The sequence below is a fragment of the Chamaea fasciata genome, unplaced genomic scaffold, assembly GCF_029207755.1.
Source record: "Chamaea fasciata isolate MVZ Bird 193981 ecotype frontalis unplaced genomic scaffold, bChaFas1.0.hap1 SCAF_5, whole genome shotgun sequence".
Classification (NCBI taxonomy): domain Eukaryota; kingdom Metazoa; phylum Chordata; class Aves; order Passeriformes; family Sylviidae; genus Chamaea; species Chamaea fasciata.
In genome coordinates, this window is record NW_027094090.1 from 14,420,332 (window position 1) to 14,442,891 (window position 22,560).

A 22,560-nucleotide genomic window follows, 5' to 3' on the forward strand; every position below is an offset into this window, starting at 1 on the left:
AGCACAACAAACCAAAATGCCAAGCTGCAATCAAACTGGAGCAAAATTCAGGCTCAGGAATAATTAACCTTTTCTGCAAGAAGGTGCTGTAATTTTCAAAAAACTGTCTGGGTTGTTGTCAAATACTGCTGATTCCACTAGACAATAAGCTTCAGGAGACCAGTTCAAGTAGATGCCTTGTCTCCAGTACATTCTATTAGGACGAAGAGCTCGCTCTAGAAAACACAAAAGTAGATTAAAAGTCTGACCTCCAATATGAATGTCAATTTTAAAATGTTCAGAATAATTCATGGTACGTTGAATATATAATTATGATTGTAGGGTTATACTTACCAAATTAACAAATAGGCAACATAGCCCCACAAAAACTAAATATATGCCAACTTGTGTTCAGTTCTAGAAGGCATGCCCAAAAACTGTAAATATTTAATCAGATGGTAAGTCATGAAGCAGGTAGGCATTATAGAAATGCTTAGGTACATTCAGGTTCAAGCACAGAATATCTCAGGGAAAATAAGAAAAAAAGCTGCGATTTAAATTTTTCCTGTCACATGCTCACGAAATAGCAGGATGCAACTGGAATTTGATGCTCAGAAGAAACTCAAATGCCAGTACATCAGGTGTTTACAAGTGATATTTGTAGAGTATCAGCATGTGAAAGCATGGAATTCTTGGGAAAAAAGTAAAGACATATCCTCTCTTACTGATAAAAGCAAAACTTTGAGACTTAAATAAAGGGAGAATTAATGAATCTGAAGAAAAGAAGTTTGTTTTTCTGTGTGGAAGACATTCCCCTTCCTGTACTCTTTGTGGAAGCAAATAGCAATATTGCATAAGCATAAGGGTTTCCCCTATCTCTAGCATGTGGAGGAGAGAAATGGACCACTCACAATCTTTACTTTCTTTTGCACACCACTCTGAAGATTAGACATTATCTGTTCCTGGATACTTTCTAAGTTACAAAAATGACCAGTGTCTTTTTCTAACATTTGTGAAGTGTTCAGAATTTAGCTAAAGCAAAACAGCGTTGAGGACTAAAGCTTTAACATGCAGGTGTTGGCATTCAAGGCAAACTTGCACACTATTCCTTTTGAAGATAAAGATTGGTACCTCTTCCTGATAGCATGTAAGGTGATATCTCAAGCAACCTGTTGATCAGCCTGGACCAAAATCCCATAGGAAAGTATGGCATCTCATAAAGCCTGATGATAATTTCTGAATTTTCACAGTGGGGAAGCTCTATAACAGGCCTGTGATCAGACAAGCTGAAAGAATAAAAATGGTAAGACAGTATTTGATGATGTAATATATCTCAGCTGATGACATATATTATTTATCATGTAAAATGCATTATTTATTAATGAATGGTCAGGGATCTAACAGATAGTGTTGTTTATTCTGCTCGCTTGTGTCAAAGTGAAGTTCTGACTGTAGTTTAAACCCAACAGCACCTCACAAATGGATCATTAGATATTTAATGCAAATATGAGAAAAATCTGAGATGTACATAAGTCTGGTAAGTCATTCAAATAAAATCTTCCTATCCCAGGGCTTTGAAGGATATAAAAATCCTAATCAGTGCAGCGATGCAACACTCTCTCCATTTGGCAATGTAAACATTACTAAACATATTAGAGAAATCTGTAACTGAGGCAGAGAAACTGAGTTATCTGCTTCAGATAAAACAAAAAAACTACATTCAAAGTCATAACACTTTTTTTGTCACCACATTTAGAATCTATACTTTTGGAAGGAGATACTGCCTCTGAGTAACTTATCTGTGGTTCTCACTTCACGCAAATAGATTATGGAAGCGTTTCGTTATCTTTTATATTGCAATAAATATCTGTAATGCTGGCCCACTGCTGTGTGAAGCTAAATTATAATCTCCTTGCTGTAGTCTTGAAGTATGGTAACTGTAAAAGAAGTACTATACTCATAAAGTATTCTATCATTAATAGTTTTCATTTAGCTACCATGTTAATACAACGTAAGCTTTATCTGCTACAAGATCAGCTTAATATGTCTCTTCTGAAAGCATTTACTAAAATGTAATATACAAAGAATACGTCATGCTTTCATGTGCCCAGTTGCTCTGATGACCAGTGAAACTAGTTAGTCTGACGGGAGGTTTCTATTTTGATCTATCTCTTTGGCTGTCATTTGTGGGTGTAGCTCCTTGCTTACCTGCTTGGGATAAGCAGTTGGTCCTCTCCTAATGGCAAAGCAATCTGAAACTTTTCCAGAAGCTTAAAGTATTGTGACATATAGATTTTAGGGAACTTGCTCTTCTTCAAAAGGAATTTTTCCACATCTGAACGCTTTACAATTCCCTTAGGGTATTTAGAACAGCCTTCCACTTTCACCATCAGAATCTTTAAAAAAAAAGTGAAACAATTTCAGGTGTACATTCATCACTAGATGAAAGTTTCAGAGGTTAGAAAATCTGGATATATATATATATATAATAAATTTTGAGAGTGTTTCTAGATCAACATTTCAATGACAGTCTCACTTTAGCAGTCTGCTGCTCTCCCATTCCAACTTGATTCACTTTTCTCTGCCATCTGTATCTAGCATACAATTACAATTCTTCCTTCTTCTTACAGCCTTCAGCCCAAAGTTCTTGCTTTCATCCCAATCTGTGGCAACATATTGCAGGATTACCTTGCATCCATGGGGTTTTCTATTGTACATATATTCTTGTGCCCATTGCAGTTTAAATGACTTTGGACAATACAGTGTAAGAACAGACAAGCAATAACACAGTCAGCTGTTAAGAACACAACAGAAACAGAAAGAACCAGGTAAAAAAATGTGGGCCTTGAGAAAATTCTAGATCATGAAACAATAAAGAAATGGTGAAGAAGGAACACTGATGAGTTACAGTGGCTTTAGACAAGGGAAAATGTACCATAAATGTATATACAAAAGGTGATCAGTCTGACCTGTGCCATGATTTTACACAGCCACTTTGGATCTACAAAATACAGATCTCTTAGCTGTAGTGCTGGGTCTTGGAAATGAAGGAGAACACCTGCACAAAGAATACTGTAATTAGCAATACATTGCTCAAAATCAATATTAAGCAAAGCAAGCACTCCACTCTGGGCTGGTTTTATTATATGACTTGATATAAACAATTTGAATAATAAATACAGTTATATTTATGTCAACATCTCAGAACAGTAGAGTGGATGCATGGCTCGCTCAGCTTTACCTTTATTTTCAGACTTTTTGTTAGATTTTCAATCTGACTTGCTTTTTTGCTAAGCTCTGTGTAGTTTATAATATAATCTTAGGAAGTCAGTACTGCATTGAGATAAGCTGTTCCATGTGTTCCTCTAACCACTATTCTATTTGAGCTATCAAAGCAATTGCATCTTTCTTCAGCAACTGTGCTGCTTAACCAGAAGTAGAATGTTTTCAAGGAGGGGTAAGAGAGAGCAAGAGATATGAACTGTTACAGCACTGATTCTTCACATCATGGAATTTCCTTCCTAACAATGTGGTTTAACAAATTAATGTTACCCAAGCTTAGACACTACAGCTCACCATTTTGCGGCAATCTTGTGAAAAGACTTAAAAACATGTACAGATCTGTCAGCTGCAGATTTACAACAAAGTGCTAACAAACACACATTGAAAAGAATATTTTACCTGATTCATTCAGAAAGTGAATTGCATGAGGGAGTTCATTTTCATCCAGCTGTAACTGGCCTTCTTGTACCAGTTCCAGCAAGCGTTTCTGATCAATTACAGGAAATTCCACTGGGACATTTTTACGTTCCAGCAAAATTCTCTTTTCCAGCTCGAGGTAGCTGTCAGGAATTAGCTGACCAACTACTGGTTGATCTCTGATCTGTAAAGTTAGGAATAATCATCTTAAATGTATTCATTTATTCATGCAAAATGCAAAAAATAAAACTAAGATATAAAGTGCACGTCCACTCAGTAGTAGCAGAAAGGAACAAGAACACTCATTTATTGACTAACATGGCTTCTGAAAGGTAGATACAAGTAATTATTCTTTCAGAATTATAATATCTTTCTATAAATAAATACTCAGGGAAGAAAATATTTCCATATTACTTGTACATTAAAAATAATAAATGAGATCTCTCAGAAGATGCTATTTCAAAGAGAAGCTTTGGTTCAAAGTGAAAGGAAAATATTCACTGTATGAACAGATGATATCATACATCTTCAGTTAACACAAAACAATAGACAAATTAATAAAAAACCCCTATACTTCTTGTAATACGTAATATCTCTAGCCATGTCTTTAGATAAACTGAAAAAGAGTAGCAGCTCGATTAAAAGTCTCCACTACTGGCAGTAAGTGGACAAGAGAATAGAATGAAATAAATTTAGCCACATGAGTGACACAAACAAGTGCTTTGTGCCTGTTTCCTGAGCCTCTGTTCCTTCCTGCAGACACCCTTTGATATTTGGTAATCACTAGTACCCAGTCAGGTTTTCCTTTCTCCATGTGCGCTGACCTACTAACTTTTTTGAGGAAATGGGAAACAACTTTCCCAATGTTTACAAACACGCTTCTTAACTGTAATCATTCTCTCACCAATGCACTGTGATGTTTTTAATGTGTCAAAAATATAATTGGTACCTTGTGCAGATGAAATTAGTACCTTGTGCAATTTCAAAGACTGCAGTACTTGATGACCACGCTGAATACTTAACTCACTTTGCCAACCTGCAGATCCCTTATTCCTTTCACCAACTACCTGCATCATTTATGGTAATTATCTAATTTCCTTCAGGCCACCTTACATCTGTGTAGAAGTTTAAACATCAGTTAAGTCATAGTCTCAAGAGATGTAGACACTAAAGAAACAACATTTTTCAAAAATCAGAACTTCTCTGGAGTGTTGAATAAGTATGGTGAGACATAGAGCCACATAAAAAACCCACCAGCTCTATTCATGCCTACTGGATGTATGAGAAGAGGAATTAACCCATTTCACTTTAAGAGGGCACCTCCTTGCCATTTAGGACATTTCCTTGCACTGTGGAATGAAGTTAGGGAGATTTTGGATGTGGCTAAGCTGCTAATTCCTAAAAGAAACAAGAGAGGTATGTACACTTTAACTCATTTGTAACACCACTGATGTGAGGCCAGTCATAAATACATAATCTGCTCTATAAAATCTTCCAAGTGGTCATTCAAAAGAAATTTGGGTTCTGGTACGATTTCTGAAGCTCTGCTATTGATTTAAGTACACAGAACATCACCTTTTCTCTTCAATATGTTATGATATAAATGAAAAATGTGTTGTTGTATAAATTTAAAAAACAGTATATTCTTTTTTTTACAGATAAGATCCTATCTTTCTATAAGCTCCATGCCTGGGCTGGTCTCCTCATTCACACTTTGGGCTTCATGCTGAGGCTAAGGATAGAGCAGGGAATGAGCTGGGATGACTTTGGAGACAACAGAATTACAAGTGTAGATATTCCAATCTAGGAGGATCACTCAGTCCACTGGATCTTCTTTTCCTGTTTTAATTCACTTTCCTCTTTATAGAAATAGTTTCATGCAATGTAAAATGAAATCAGTAAATTGGAAATCAGTTGGTTTCCACAAACCACAATATCGTATTTCCTGTCCCCTGAAATCTTGCAATACTTACTGTAATTACATGATGCCGCCCAAGAAACCAAGGTTTTAATTAAATTTCTTTGTAAGATGAAGATGGCCCATTTTTAATTAAATACTTGATTTCTGGCCCTAGTGCTTGGAAACACAACTTAGCTGGGATTTTTACTAAGATGATTTTCTGGGAAGAAAATCAAAACAAACCTGGTGATTTTTCTTCATTATTTTGCTGTATTTAACATTTTATAGAAGGCAAGATGACTTTGCAATCACATGCAAATTTATTTAATTATGCATTAATGTTCAAAAATGTGTTCACTTAAGTCAAACAAGGACGTTTTCAACATTAAAAACAGTATGTGGCTTACCTTGAAGTGAAGACTCTCCTTTATGATGATTTTCCGAAGTCTGATAATGGAATCAGATTCTTCTGTAGCATTGACAAAGTGGTAATCCTGGATTGCTGGGAAGCCTCGCTTGTTCAACAGCTCTCTAGTAATCTTACTCATGCAGGCTTTACGTTGCATTTCATCAGAAACATCCAAATGAGTGCCAACAAGAATGACAGGGGATGTTGATGCTCGAGCCTGTTAGTGAGATCCATACTGCTGATTAACTCAATAGTGAATGTTGATTTTAGTGTTTTAGATTCACATAAAACGTGAGTAATTTAGTCAAACATTCAGAGAACTATTTCAAAACAGAAATATTAAAAAATCAGCTTTTTCTACAAGGAAGGAGTGTACATCTGGATTTCATTCTTGCACATTAACACAATAGGCAGTAAAACAGAGGGGCATTATTTGTTAAGAACATCCAACCAAACGAAAAAGCCAAAAGACACGGTACTTTGCTAGCCATCACTGGAACAGGGCAGCAGTGAAACATCAGCAAGTACTGCATAGCAAAGGAGGACACATCAGAAGTGATTTTCATCAACACTAAACTGATTGCAAGGCTGTGTCCTGTACCAATGCCCAAGGTGAAAAGAAGGAAAAATACAAGTTTAACAGGATCAGTAAACAAACTCTTTATGTGAGTGTATTGCCCAGTCATGGCTAAGCATTCTACCAAAAGAAAAGACAATTCACTCATCATGGAATGGATCCATAAATGGAGATAAACACTTAGAAAAAAATGACAAATATAGAGGCAGATTCTCAGGTCAATTTCCTACCATAGTTCTGGAATCATTCTTACTAATAATAGGATACTAAGCATACACTTAATAGCATGATTTCAAACCCGTATCTAGACAGGTTTAATTTAGTCTAATTGTGATTTCCCCAAAATTTATACTGGTGTAAAAGCAAATGCATTATTTAACTCATTATTTCTTTAGTACTACTCCTTTCTTATTTTTATCAGTAAATTCAAAATATTGCCAGAATATACAAACTATTCTTCTGCACATCACTTTGTACAATTTAAAGTCCGAAATGGTGCTGATCATGTCTTTTTATGTCTAAAAATACTTTCATATCCAATACATGATGTATTTCAGCTCTTGTTTAATATTACTATTCTTACTTTCTGAATAATTTTTTTTCTTCTTCCCCTGTATAAATATTTATGGTTAATTTGCTGTTCACCTGCAGCTCCCTGGAAAGGAGAATTCCATTCTGTATGTCTTACCTTGATGTTAAAAAGCCACGGCTTCATAGCATCCACCTCTGCTTGTCCTTTGCTGAGATCATAAACAGCAAGATATAAAGCCCTCTGGGTCATGAAATGAGGATGGGTACTGTAGAACTCTTCTTGTCCTAATGATCAAAAATTTCCTTTGGTTAATACTTCCTTGACTCAACATCTTCAGATCACAAAAAGGCAGAAGAAGACACGTCCCCAGAACACGAGTTCATAAATGAAAGTAATGTTTGCAGAAATGTATATAAATTGACAGGAAACAATAATAACTATAAATTTTAGAAAGGCACTCTGTGGTAGCTCATCGATTGAAGTGTAATGTTAAAACACATACACTGGTTTTATGTCAAGTGTAAGATTTAACTGGATAAACACGGTTGCTGCATAGACAACTTAAGAAGTTGTGATTCTTCTAAAACTCCAGTACTGAATTTCTCCCTCACACTTTCCTTTTCTTCTACCTTCTTCCTTTCCTTTCTCCTATACTTTCAGCAACTTCAAAATAAATTCACACAATTAAGCACTCAAAACTACAACTAAAACTGGACATCCAGCTCGAATGGTGCTGGTCTGTGCTTATGCAATGTGATAGACTGTATTTAAATGGTGATACGCCTCTGTTTAAAAGTAAATTTTTTATAGCCTCAAACAGCCCTGGACTTTAGAAGTGCTTCTCTAGTCCCTCAAACTTAGAAAGTTTTCTGGAAATACAAGGTTCAAAGACTTGTCCTAAATGCTTTGTTGTCTGTGGCCTTACAAACCTGTGATACTGCGGAGCCTAAAGAGACCTGGACTACAAAAGGGAGAAACAGAGTTGCATGAAGGATTCTTCTGGTGATTACAAGCAGTTTCTTACTATTCTGAAATGCTTATTCTGAAGTATTACAGTTGAAATGAGTCGTCAAACTACATTTGGTGATAAGAAATTCCTGAGGCTTTATACTAAATTTGAGGGATTAGATGGTAATTTACAGAATTCACGTAAATGGTCATTGGACTTTTGGTGCATGCTTGTGATTCGACTGTCCCCAGTTTGAATTACCTTCTGACTTGAAGAATAAGTAATGCATTAAAATGTTAGAAAAGACAATAGTAAAGGAAAATAAACTCAGGAAATACCTCCAAAGTCCCACACATTTAATATAAGCTCCTTCTTCATTTTGCCTTTCCCTTGAATGATCCAGTCTTTCACATCAATGCCTACTGTAGCTTTTGGAGAGCCCAATTCTGTTCGTTTGCTTTTCATAAGTTGTTGTAGCAGGGTAGTTTTCCCACTGCCAGTGTTTCCAACAATCATGAGCTTCATTCTGTTATAAGGCACAGCCTTCTTCAGTCGTTGTTGAAGAAATCTGGTAGAAAAAAGTTTGCCAAATTCATAGAAGTGTATAACAGAGAAAAAGGCCAACAGAACTCAAGACCAAAGAAAAATCTAGACCCATACCATTTTCTTCAAATTTTCAGTATCTGTTTGATATTACTGTTCTTTTCACTGTTTACTCTTAATTTCTGATTTGAAAGCTAAAATTTAATTCATTCTTTTTTTGTTCTGTAATTATCCCAAAATTCTGTGTTCCCCAGTGCACTGCACAGAGCACTGGGGAACACAATAAACATATTACAAATAATTGGTAAGCAACATTTATTGCACAGCTTATAGAAGCATCAAATGCAAGAGCATCAAATTCAAGCATCAATTCAAGACCACCATTCAAGTGGTCTAAACCACTCTAATCTATTTTATCTCTTTCTTGATAACATAACCTTCCATAGAACAGCATCCTGGATTTCATTTGACAATCCAGAATGTCTTTTCAAAACAGCATGTTATTTTCTCTATGCTTACTGCAAATCCCAAGAAAACAAACCAGGAATATTCAAGAACTATAGGGCAACAAACCTGATAATGTCTCTGGCTTTGCATCCTACATGCTTGAAGTCTAAATTAAGATGGAGTCCTTCCAAAGGAAGATCCCAGACTTTGGACAGTCTTCCCATTTCATCAGGAAAGAATCTCAAATCAGGATTATGACTTACATCCAGAGAAGTCAAGTTCTCTAGGAAGCCAATCTGAGGAGGAATCTAAATAAAAGAACATTTAATGGGCAACTAAATGTTTTTTAAAATGAGGAACATGAATACATTGATTTTCTAACAGAACTAGGTATTATTTTTAGTGCTGTAGTTCATTTTTTTAAATGAAAAGGCCTAATACCCCACAGTAAGAGAGAAAAGATCTTATAAATAATTCAGTATACAAACTGATTATATGACACATTGCAGGCAGAAAAGCTGAATAGAATCTAGTGATTTTCCTTCACAGAATACTATTTGCACTTACACACCATTTCACTAATACTGTGCACAATGGTATGAGAGGTGACATGAAAATCAAATGAACATTGAAAAATTGCATTCAACTCAAAAGCAATAAAATTTGCTTTAGGTAGAATCTTACACTTTACCTCCTTTAACTTGTTGTGGGAGAGGTGTAGCTTTTCTAGCCTAGACCATGCACATGCCTTTTCACTCAAGTCCAAGACGTCTATTTGATTATGATTAAATAACAGCTCTCTTAAATTTAGTGATTTCCAGTGCATTGGTCCAGGCAGGCTTATGATCTTGTTTTGGCTTAAATCTACTGATCGCAAACTGAAAACATGAAAATAAAAGAGAGAAGTTAGCAAATGAAAAAATAAAACCCAGATCAGCTGGAACCAAAGTTGTATTAATTTTTAATAAACAAGTGGATTAGCTCTTAGAAGAGATGGTTTTCTGACTGAAATCCAAATACAAGTAGATGTGTTTGCAAATACATGTATGTGCAGAAATTACATGGTTCACCTACACCTATTGCACAAGTATGCTGTTTATGTTACTAGGAAAAATGAAGCATACAAAAATGCATACAACACCTTCTTCATGTGTCTGAGCTGGGAGATATAGAGCCTGAAAACTGCATTTTTTTCCCCAACACATCCATTAAATCTGCTGCTGTGAATGTTAGCATGCTGAAATTGTACAATTTCATGTTAATTTCATTAATATAAATTCTCAATTCTGTGGATCTGCTCTCTCTGTGGTGCCATCAGCCCTCACATTTCCCCACACCTATTGGATCACCCCTTCCAAGCGCTCCCTCCACAATCTCATTCTAGAGATCTGTTTAGGTCAGCAATTTCTATTAAAAAAGCAGAAGTCTGATTTTCACATAAGTAATGCTTTGAAGGTATAGCAAAATAAATGTCACATGCATCTTTATCACAACCCTTTCTAGAGGAAGTGGGGTTTTTTTGAGATTAAGTCTCTCATGTTATTTGGGAAGTGAAAAACTAATCTCAGGAGTCTTGTGCAAAAGTCTGCAGAACTCAAAAAGGAAACATAGTTGATATCTTTTTATTGTTGGTTCCAAGGAAATATGAGATTAATCCTAGTATTCTCAGTAAGAATTGTCAGCTTCAGCTGTCAAGGAATATATTTTCAACAGTAGTGATTTGAATCTGAGGAATGTTTCAGAACCATGAAGAAAATGTGACTAATTTGTCTTCAGTTTAAAAGCTACCAAGTTCTGGATTTAACCAGTGAGGATTCCCTGAAAATCAGTAAAACATGAAGAATTTTCTGCTTAACAACAATTTTCTCATCAGATTTTCTTTATCAAGAACTGGACATTAACATCAGTGAATAAAAGAGTAACTTACTGTGGTAGAAGAAGAATTGCTTCTGGAACATTAATAAAACAGTTCTGGGATAATTTTAAACTTGTTATGCTGGATGACAAGTCAGGTAGTTTTTCTAGAGCAGAAAAAGTTGTTAATCCTATGATTTTTAAGAATGGTTTAAATTATTTTTAAAACTGGAGTTTAGACAGACTAAAAGGTCAGTCTATAATTTTCATACAAAGGTATCACCTACCAAAGGCAAAGTTCAAATCCTTTTTTTTTTAAAGCCTATTAAAAACGAAACTCCCCAAATTAATTAATATATTGGCTTTTAACAAATTATACATTGTTATCCTTCATCTCCTAGTGGCATTAAACACCAAAATAATCTTACTTACACTTTACTGTACTGCAAGTATACAAAAGAGTCCCATGTGACGTAGGATTTGTTGGGTCTTATTCACCCATTCATTGTTATTCATTCTCATCAAAATGAGTCTAATGGTTCAGCTGTGTTTAATGCAATTCTAAGAGTTACCTTCTGAAATAATGGGACAAAAATTTCTGAATGGAAGACTTCATGTCTTGAAGAAAGAATAAATTCTAACAGTAACTTATAAACTCTCCCAATATAATTGATAATCGAATTAGTATAGTTTTTAATTTGCATAAATGAAGTGATTTTGACACCTTTGCAAAAAATATGCTAAGCCACTGACACATACTGTGGATGGACTCAATTCAGTTTCTTAACACTGGGTTCTAGTGAAGGGGATTTGTCCTGTGCTACCTGAGCTGTCTGCACAAGGTTTAAAGATTAAACACAGGAGCTAATGGAAAATCCAGATTTTTTTCTGGACCAGAAGCTGTAAGCCCAGGGGGATGAATCAGGGCATCTCAAATGACACCTGCATGCAGACAAGTGAACCAAACACTCTCTCTTGTTTTGAAGATAATGCTGGATATAGTGTGGTAAATATTTAATCACAGCATCATTTAGGTTGGAAAAGACCTTTTAAGACAATTGTGCCCAACCGTTAACCCTGCACAGCCAAGTCCACCACTAAAGGTCTTAAAGGCCACATTCACTTATCTTCTAAAAACCTCCAGAGATGGTGACTCAACACTTTTCAGTGCAGCCTACTTCAATCTTTCTTTCAGTGAAGACATTTTCTCTAATACCCAATCTAACCTCCACAGGCACATCTTGAGGCCATTTTCTCTTGTTCTATTGCCTGTTCCTTGGGAGAAGAGACTGACCTCCACCTGGCTGCAGCCTCCTTTCAGGCAGCTGTAGAGACTGATAAGGTTCCCCCTGATGCTCCCCATCAGACTTGTTCTCTAGGCCCTTCACCAACTCCTCTGCCCTTTGGATTCGCTCCAGCACCTCAACGTCTTTCTTGTAGTGAGAGGCCCCAAACTGAACACAGGGTTTGAGGTGTGGCCTCACCAGTGTTGAATACAGGGGAACAATCACGGCCCTGGTCCTGCTGGACACACTATTGCTGGTACAAGCCAGGATGCTTCTATGTATTACAGTACAGTATTAGACCTGTATTTGTACTAGATTTGCAAGCTAAATCTGAATGATTTTCTCTTTTTTGAACCTTCCTCAACAGTGTGTACAATCTCAAGTATACTCAATCATTTTTACAACATGCACTCCAAAAGTAGGAACAAGATGAGCTAGGAGAGTCAGATCAAATGACTGGAAGCATACTCTATGCTTCAGTGATTAAAAGCTGATGCTTATGAAACTTTATAAACAAAGACAAGTACATGTGGTGTTACTCTTTTCTGTACTCCCAAGATTCCAAAAGTTGGTAGCAGAGGAATTTTGTGAATTTCTGAAAATAATTTCTAGAAGGTGAATCCTATTTTCACAGACACTTACCAAGAGCATTCATCCTGGCATTGAACTGCTCCAGTTTTGTACAGCCCATGAAGACATTCTCAGCAAGGGACGAAATACTGTTCTTACTAATGTTTAAAATTTTCAGGTCTTTCAAGCATAGGGGTGAACACAAGCATGAAATTTTGTTTCTGTGATAACAAGAAAAAGGATAATCCATGTTTCATTTAGAAAGCTTTGTCTACATCAAAACTGAGCAGTCAGCAAAAACACTAGTACATATCGCAACATGGAATAGCATGACTGATATTAACACCAGTTTAATCAATTTGGAGACCAAGCATCAAAAGGTGTTACAAAGTTTAATTTCCTGATTACATACTGGAGCTCAATTCCACACAAAGAGGACTGTTGCATTTGTGAGGGGGTTCTGTGTCCTAAAAAAAAGTGTTTGTAATATCATAATTACAGAACTACTGACAACTTAAACTTTTTTTTTAAAGGATTCTTGTATGGAATGCAATTCAGGATGAGTATATAATTTTACACAACGTATTCTGGGGAGAAGAACACTTGAAAGAGGAAGAGAAAGATCCCCAAAAAACAGAGATAAAAGATACACCCACTGTTTTGCCAGGGTAGTATTACTAACAAATCTTATCTAGCATGAAGTGTAGAAAATGACTGAGACAGTCTCTGTAGTTTACAGAGCTATCATCAATTACATTCTTAAGAATTCCACATAGATACAAATTACCTCACTAAAAAAATAAGATAAGTGCTGGCAAACAAAAAAGCTACTTGTTTCATCTGTTTCTGTCATTTAAAATATATCCATACCAATACCTAAAATTACATTACTACTACTTCCAGGGAAGCTTTTATGCATATGAAATGCAGTGGAAACTTTATTGTGTATCAATATGTCAGGCTACACAGCCCTGTAGATTAATAGTATGGTAGCAGAAAGAAACTGAACTACAACATATCTAGTATGTTAATGGAACAGCAATGCTTTTAGATTCTATCAAGGTCCAAAGTCATTCTCATGTCTTGTACTTTGCATTCCAACTACGAAAATTGTAGCAATTTACACATTTGAAAGACAATGTCAGTGTTTCAATCCTTTGCATGCTTTAAGAGTCATCATTCTGCATGACAAATCTATTCTTTCCTATACAGTCCACTTACTCATGCTACTCACCCTTCCAGCAAGAGATGCTCTAGATTTTCAGCAACACTTGTAAGAAATTCAGGAGTGCACACCAGCTGATTGTATGAAAGGTTAAGTTGCCTTAGAGTTGGACATCTGAGGCACGGATCCAAAGCAAAGGAAGGCCCAATGTCGTTTCGTGAGATATCAAGAGTTGAAATACAATTCATTTTCAGTAAGTAAGTTGGGAAAGAAGTAAATCGGTTACTGTGCAAATCCAAGTAAGTCAAGCATTTCAAGTTCTGAAAGAAAAGGGTAATTTGATTGTAAAAAATTAAAAGAAAATATGAATTTATATGTTTCTAATTGAGTTATATTTTTATACGGATTATTAATTTATTTATATTTATCTCACATGGAAAAGTAGCAGAAACTAGCAATCACATCAATGTAACCTATAATATTTCTATGAAAAAATAAAGTATAGAGCATTATTCAAAAACAATTAGTTCCATTTCATAAAATTTAAGATATTAATTGCCTGCAGCTTTTCTGTTCCATTGTCATTATTATGCTACTTAATATCACACATCTTAAAGCAGTTCTCTGCAGTAAATGACTTTAAACAATCCCATGAAAATACTTTCATTTCTAATGAACATGAATCCACTGAATGAAAGTTGAGTAAATGCATGAGGCATGCCAAAATATACACCCATATTCTTGAGTAATATTGCTATGGATACATTATTACAATATATACAGACTACATTATTAGAGATCTACACTTTATTTTAACTAATTTCAACTTGTGTTATATAAAATTATGCAGAATTACTTCACACAGTTGTTCTGGAATGTTTGTAAGAGCATTTTGGTGGAGCTCCAGTTTCTCGAGGTGTTCCAGATGATTAGTTAAGCAGCTATTCTGGCTGATGGCATCAATGTTCTCCAGCTCATTTGATGAAAGATCTAGTGATTTAATATATTCTTTCTCTGAGATCAATGAAGAAAGACTGTCTGATGGTCTTAGGTGTGATGACAATTTTGAGATGCCTTCTATTAAAACAAAAATGTGAAAATACCACAATTTCATTTATCGCTTAGGTAAAACTGGGATCATTTAACTTGGGATCTAAAGATGCAGAAGGGAGTGAATGTTTGGTGAAGAGAGTGAATTTGGTTAAGATCCAAATTCATGAAGAATTCTATTAAGACACAGATATTTTTATAAGACAGGAAGAGGAAGAGGTGAGTGTTTATGCACTGCACAACAGAAGGAGATTTTGAAAGCCAATAAGGGCACTCATGAAATTCCATTGCCTACATAAATTATTTGTGGAGCCCAAGAAATAAAAATCCCTATATATGCATTATTTGTACTTCACTGCAGTATTTCCAAAATGCATCCTCCCTTAAACAAACATATAATCTGTCTCAAATCTTTGCATGCTATGCTGGTGAAAGCATTAAGGATGCAAAATCTGTTATATACCTTAAATTGTACAGTTTACTTACTGGGGGATTCATCTGAGAGCAAGAATTTTCGTCTTTGTTTCATTAAAGGTTCATAATCTGAGCCAGGTCCCTGCAAAATCCAAGAGAAAAAGCATTTAGGACTACAGGCATGTTCTGAAATCATCCAAATTCGGTAAAAGTCTTTTTATTGTGATTTCTCTTCATCAGAGCTTACACGGAGAACACAAAGAAACCACACACACTTGAACTCAAAATAACAGTAGGTCACAGCTTTATCAAACATATTAATCCATGCAATATGAAAGAATGGTACATTTAAAGTGCAGCAGAAGTAGTGCACTTCTGGCAACCCAGAATGACTTTCACTAGGGTGCAGTAATAGGATGGAGCAGAGTATTACAAAACATAACTTTCTCTAGGAAAGCCAATCTCTTCAGTTTCCCTTTACAGTCAATGGAAAGAGACAAGCTCCCACCAAAGAAACCTGACTTTGATTCCATCAATTTGTCCTCTATGTCTTCTTAGGGAATCAGTCTCTCTCCATTGATCATTACTGAAGATCAGCTTCACTAAGGGGAAATTAAGTCTTTGTGAACGGGCCCATGATCCCTGTATTTCCATTTGAACACCAGACTGCAAATGTGAACACTTCAAAAGGGTGTCTACTTTTTAGTGATCATCAATTTTCGCTGACGTGAACTCATCCACACAGTACACCACAACAGAAGGAAACACTGAATGGCAACAGGGAGACAAAGCCCATATGGTTACATGACCTTTCCTAACATTAGATTGTTAACCATTTTGGAGTAGGCTATGTAGATGGACTTAAAAACCTCGGAGGAGCATGGATCTGACTTACCACAGAGTAGGAATGTCGCAGCAAAGTAGGAGAGCTTCTCTGACATGCCATTTCCCTACAATATAAATCAGCAACTGCAATGGAATTGGACTTCTTTTTTGTAAAAAGTGAACCTTCACTTCCTTGAACACAGGAACAGAAATAGGTAAGAAAATGTATTTAAAGATGAGGCTCAGAATTCAACTGTAATATAGATGCTGACATACAAAGAAGTGATGCATTTCAAAAGCCTCAATACTGGCAGGATCTTGCTAGTCAATTCTGTGTGCAATAGGCCAAGAATGTTGTCAGTGTGTTTTAGAGCAGAGGGGCCACCTGACATTCTTCAAATCAGACCTGTAGGTGATTGCAGGACCTGCACTGATGATTTATGATACAAAATTTCCAATTTCATAAAATTTAAGATATAAATTGCCTGCAGTTTTTCTGTTCCATTGCCATTATTATGCTACTTAATATCACACATCTTAAAGCAGCTGTCTGCAGTAAATGACTTCAAACAATCCCACAAAACCACTTTTATTTCTAATGAACATGAATCCACTGAATGAAAGTTAAGTAAATATAAGAGTAAATTTCTATTGGATTAGGATTATTATGCATGTTTCATAGCACATCTTTCTGCTACTTCAGTGTAAATAATTTTTTAAAATAGAAAGGTAAAAGAAAATATTCAATTGATAAATTTGCACTCCTGCATTTATTGAGAATGAAACATCAAATGCCACTCTGGATTTGGTGATTTAGGAGATTTGGTGTCATTATCTGGAGACATTTGATGTCCCTCTTCTCAAAGCTACTTTTTAAACTCCTAAAATCACTCCTGCATTTTTTTAATCATAACAACTTTTCTACATGAAAAAATGTAGCACAAATAGACCTACAGAAATTAAAAGTGGTGCTGAATGATATGAGGAAAAGAACAAAGCAGAATCAAAAAGCCCCTTAGGATTCTTTCATTCCAGAATTCAAATTTTTAATCTGTGATGATTTTAAGTAACCAGCTGTTCTAAAACAAGAGCAACATTTGAACAACAAAAAAGATATGTTAAAAATTAAGGCTACTTTAATTATTAAGTTGCTGGTATTATAGACAGAAATGCTGTCTTTCTATAAGTTAAAGGCATTCAAATGTCCTGGTGACAAAGGATGGTATTGGGTTGAACATAAACCTGTCACTTACACTTTCTGATCAATTAGTTATCTTTGGGATAGGGCTTATTTCACCTGCTTTATTTGTTAATTACACAGTCCTTTATACCAGATCTGGTTGTACAAACTTTATTTACAGACTACCCAGGGAACAGAGGGGTTTCTAGATCACAATACACCTTGCTTCATGATGAGACAAATTAGGCTCTTGAAGCTCTTGCTTTTTTGTCATAGACTCTAACAGCAGCTCAGAAGCAGCCAGAAAAAGATAAAATCTAAATTCAGTTTCAAGAATCTTACTCTTTCTCTCTACAAAAAACTGAATGCATGACAAACTAATTCTAAATGTATAACTGAATAAAATTCTTCAAGGTCTTAGTTTTGTAGATGAAGCACATACTCACCACAAACTATTTTCTATTGTTACCCCAAACAAAATTTTAGATAGAAGTTTTTTTCTTCATGGGAGGTGTTAAATCTCAAATGCAAATAAGCAACTGATTTATGGCTATAGTCCAGTCCTAGTGCATTAGATTGGGATTACAAAAAGCAAAAAAGAAATGAAAAACAATTACCTTCACTATCAATGTCATCACTCAAAGGAAAAATACTTTCCACTAATGGGTCAGGTATGAAATTCCAATCATAGTTTCTATCCACACCATCTTCAGACAAGTTTGGATCAGAGGAGGCTCTTGATCTATCCTCTGAAATGTTCCTCATCTGGAATTTGAGCACCATCCTTGCCAGTGCAGAACCTGCATCTGTATGTACAAGAAATGGAAAAGATAAAATAATCTCCAAGAATTCTATGTAGCTTCAAAAAAATAACAGAAATAACTTGATTTATTTTCAAGTTTTGTGAAACTTTCTATAGCAAGCTGAATGCTATGAAGAGATTCTCAACTGAAAGTCTTCACCTAAAACACATTCATAGCATCATCAAAAGATATTGACACATTTTGTACAGCAATTTCTATATATACTCACTCTGTTTTCTTGTTTGAGTAAGTTTATCTGGGAACAAAGGAATGAGCCAGGAAGGCTCTAATCTGCCAAAACCAAATCCTCCAAGACATATACTGCTGTTGGTGACATCAAGGCTAAGCTTCTTCAAGAGCAAGCTGATGATTTGGCTATCTCCTCTCTTTATACTGATGGTCAAAGCACTCCGAACATCCTGCTCTCGAGCACCATTGGCTAGTAACAATTCCACCAATTTAGGATTATTTCCTTTCTCACAAACCTAATAGAGAAAAGCAATTAAACCAAGAATATGAAGCATTAATCAGCTAAACCTGCATTAAGATACTTGTCTCAAATTCAGAGTGACTTTATTTTAAGGACTGTGTCTCTTTTTCAATTATGCAATTCCTTACTCCTTGGAGCACAAGGCATCTGAGCATCAATTCCCACTTTCATGAAGGCTTTGCACAAATGTATCAAATGCTTAAGATCTGCAATTGTAATTTTTGTCATAAGTGCACACAATTTTCAGGCAGAAACGAATGGTAATTTATCTAGTTTGGTTATTGCATTAAGGTTATTATTGCAACCCCATAACTGCTGGCTTTAACTACCTGAAAGAAGAGTGTAGCTAGGTAGAGATGACATGAGGACAGACAAGAGGACATGGCCTAAAGCTGCTCCAGGGTAGGTTCAGGTTGGACATCAGGAAGAATTTTTTTCACTGACAGGATCGTTAAGCATTAAAACCCTAAGTGGTGGAGTCCCCATCCCTATTTAAGTGTCCAAGAGCAACTGGATGTGGCATTTAGTGCTCTGGTTTAGTTGACAAGGTGGTGTTCAGCCAAAACTTGGACTTCACTATCATGAAGGTCTTTTCCAACCTTTATATTTCTGTGGTTCAGTCAGCTCCTCCCAGTCTCCAAGCCTGTACTGCTACACAGACCAGGCTTGATTGTGAATATTCAAAATATTTTCTACAAAGACTTTGTTACTTCAATATGTCCACTGTGGCTTGCTAACACTGATTTGCCTACCTCACACTCTATGAATGGATGGTCAGTTCCAAACCCAGCTGTGCTTCATCACCCAGACAGTTCTACCAGCAGAACTGAACACTTCCTAATTCCCTTCACACAGTACTGGAGTTCTCTCAGACTATTTAAAACTTTGACATTGAACCAAAATAAAGAAGTGCTTATTCATATCACTTAAAAGAAAAAAAATTAAATTTAAAGGTGGTCACAGCTAGCAAGAAGTACTTGTGGGCAAGTGGGAGCAGTCTGTCTGCTCTCTGCATTCTGCCAAATAAATATGACAATGACAACAGACAGGAACCAAAACCCACAAATTTTTAAGCAATAAAATTATATATATATATTTCCATTAATTACCTGATAGATCAAAGAGTTTGTCTTTGTCTTCCTATTAATATCAGCTCCCAGCAGAAGTAAACATTCAGCCATAATACTATTGTACTCCATACACGCTTTTTCCAGCATAGTATTTTTTAAATCATCATTTTCAGCTATTTTAGCAAAACATTTACAACACAGGCGTTGAAACTGAATGGGAAGACAAACAATAAAAGTTAGGACAAAAAAACACACCAATATTTTTCAGCGGTGGAACTGTCAGAGAAAGAAGATACCTGTTGATCTCGCTGGTCAGTGAAACACATAGACATCTGGTAGAAAATGACTGTGTCAAATGATTCATTTACCAGCAGCTTTGCAAAACAAGGTGACAAACCAAGAATTGCCAAGATTGCATGAAAACCCTAAGAAAACAAAGAGGACACGGAAAGAAGTGCAGTATTAAAAAGTGTCACTTTAAAACAGGTCACGAAACAAAATCAAATTTCAACCACACGATTTGTGCTTTAATTTTTTTGTCTTACTTTTAAACACGCAATACTTAACAAATAGAAGTCTGAGAGAGAAGGCAGAAATAGCAGTTATCTCTGTTTCTATAGCTGTAGTTTCATGCTTGTTTAGCTGACCCACTTGAACAGATATTAACCAACATTTTGAAAAGCCAAAAATGCACCATAATTTCTGACTATGTCCTGCCTGGCAGTGACAAATGCACTTGTGATTTCCTGAAAATGTAAAGAGGAAATGATCCCCTTCTAAGGATATGGAATGAAGATACTTCCCCTGTTCCAGTGTGTTGGTCTGTAATCCCTGAATTTGAAAAGAACTGTTAGACTAAATGAAAAAATTACCAGGTATATCTAAAAACTACAAAGAAATACAAAATTATCCCATGATTCTGCAAGTAATGTTCACCTAGAAGGGTGAACTGTGTAAATTATGGACTCTTTGTCCAAATCCAATTGAAACTAAATCACTTAAAGCAACTTCCTAATTCCAGTACATTATTTCTATTTCTCTCTACATTGGTTGCTAAGATAAATGTAGAAAGGCTGAGAGGAAAACGGCAGCAAAGAAGGGAGGCTATACTGATGATATTTTCATATTCACCTGGAAGACAAACATAGAAACTCTCACAGAAAGCTGATGTCACATGCAAACTCTACCCCACTAGAATAATGAAACTGGTAACAAACAGGGAAAACTTCTGAAGCAGAGGAAACAGAATTTTACATGAGGATTAAATGTGTTTTTACAGACAAAGAACTTTCCTTCCATATCCAGATGTGGGTCCAAAGTCTGATAGTATTCCAGTAATATCTTTTGTTAAATACAGTATTCCTGCACTAAGTTTATTCCTGGCCACAAGGTTGGGAACTAAGTTATCTTGTATGACCTCTTAAAGAAGGACAATCAGTACTCTAATGATGCTTACTTCATGAAAAGGTTACAGATTGACAGAACGATGGATCATGACTGAGAAATTTGATCTAGTTTGCAAATCTCAGAAGTTTTAGATAAGCAACCTATGCTTACACATTCTGGACTGAATATACACCTCCAAGAAAATCATCCCTACAACAAATGTCTCAGTTTAATTACAAAGGTTTATACTAATCTAATAATTTCAATAAAATCAAAATCGAGTAAGTAAAATACGGAATTATACTTCAAATATAACTATATTGAAATAATTTTCTACAGTTTTGAGTTTTGCATCTTCATAGACAGAAGTGACACATACATGCATCTGGATTTCAGTGGCTTCTTTAAATCGTCGCAGAGTAGCAACCAGAACTGCTGCCAGGACATGCATACTTGCAATACACAAACTCTTCCTTGTAATCAAAGAGCGTAGAAGACTCAAACCCAAACACTGTATGTCTAGAAAAAAAAAATATTATTCAGACACCAATAATTCAGACATTCTGAGGGCAATAAACCCATGATTTAAGTAATCTCTCAGTAACATTCCAGAGTTACTTGCACAAGCCATTAAAGGGCTGGGCATAACTACAACATGGGTGAATCTGAGGACTGTGCAGCACTGCAGCCTTCTCTTGCCATGCAACCTACATCACATCCAGCACTAAAGAGAGCAACAGGTCTGTTACAAACCCTCTGCCGTGCCATTCTCATTCTGCCAACCTTCCCTACCTCGGTCATCTGGATACATCTGCAGAGTGTGAAGCACAGTGTCAGTAGCTCCTTGCTGGGTTAAAATTTCTAGTGCACCAGTGCACTCAGCTACGGAACCAAGTAGTTTTAATCCACACTTCTGAATCCTAGGATTTCCAATGAACTAGTGGAGAAAGGAAGATAAAATCACCTCAAGATTGTTCTACTTACAATGGCAACAGAAGAGTTGCTTGTTCTTAAAACTGCTCTGTAACAAGTGAATTTTGTTCTTAAGTATGTGAAATTACAACTGATGTGACAATAAACAATAACAATCACAATTCCAAAAAGATTTTTTGATCTAACATTAGTTTCATATGCTCATAACTTCCCTAGATTTTCATCTTTGCTTCTGAAAAATGTTCTCTTACTACTTTTTTGATGAAAAACTTGATTTTTTTCCCCTCAAATTCTCATTGATAAGTTTACACCATTTTTCTAGGTCAAGCACAGGGAGAAAGTGTACTTCCTTTGAGGTTAAAAACAAAAAAATAAATGTGGTTTTGGTTTTGTGGGGGGGTTTTTTGGTTTTGTTTTTTGGTTTGTTTGCTTTGGGTTTGTTTTTGTTTTGGGGGGTTTTTTTGGTTTTTTTTTTGAGAACTGGAACAAGAGATAAACA

General features: G+C 35.7%; 1 protein-coding gene across 1 annotated transcript in view; it reads right to left on the minus strand.

The window, feature by feature from the left end:
• Window positions 1-22,560, minus strand: part of LRRK2 (leucine rich repeat kinase 2) — a 64,356-nt gene that overhangs the window by 16,918 nt on the left and 24,878 nt on the right. Inside the window, exons 15-36 of the mRNA XM_066182910.1 lie at window positions 21,921-22,065; window positions 21,508-21,647; window positions 20,039-20,167; window positions 19,782-19,952; window positions 18,412-18,667; window positions 17,997-18,185; window positions 16,270-16,391; window positions 15,447-15,516; window positions 14,767-14,987; window positions 13,980-14,230; window positions 12,818-12,966; window positions 10,963-11,056; window positions 9,727-9,913; window positions 9,162-9,343; window positions 8,384-8,613; window positions 7,253-7,380; window positions 5,986-6,204; window positions 3,661-3,862; window positions 2,949-3,037; window positions 2,188-2,375; window positions 1,111-1,265; window positions 69-215 (exon numbers count right to left, since the gene is read on the minus strand). Coding sequence (XP_066039007.1) covers window positions 69-215; window positions 1,111-1,265; window positions 2,188-2,375; window positions 2,949-3,037; window positions 3,661-3,862; window positions 5,986-6,204; window positions 7,253-7,380; window positions 8,384-8,613; window positions 9,162-9,343; window positions 9,727-9,913; window positions 10,963-11,056; window positions 12,818-12,966; window positions 13,980-14,230; window positions 14,767-14,987; window positions 15,447-15,516; window positions 16,270-16,391; window positions 17,997-18,185; window positions 18,412-18,667; window positions 19,782-19,952; window positions 20,039-20,167; window positions 21,508-21,647; window positions 21,921-22,065 — 3,664 coding nt within the window. The remainder of the gene's footprint in view (window positions 1-68; window positions 216-1,110; window positions 1,266-2,187; window positions 2,376-2,948; window positions 3,038-3,660; window positions 3,863-5,985; window positions 6,205-7,252; window positions 7,381-8,383; window positions 8,614-9,161; window positions 9,344-9,726; window positions 9,914-10,962; window positions 11,057-12,817; window positions 12,967-13,979; window positions 14,231-14,766; window positions 14,988-15,446; window positions 15,517-16,269; window positions 16,392-17,996; window positions 18,186-18,411; window positions 18,668-19,781; window positions 19,953-20,038; window positions 20,168-21,507; window positions 21,648-21,920; window positions 22,066-22,560) is intronic.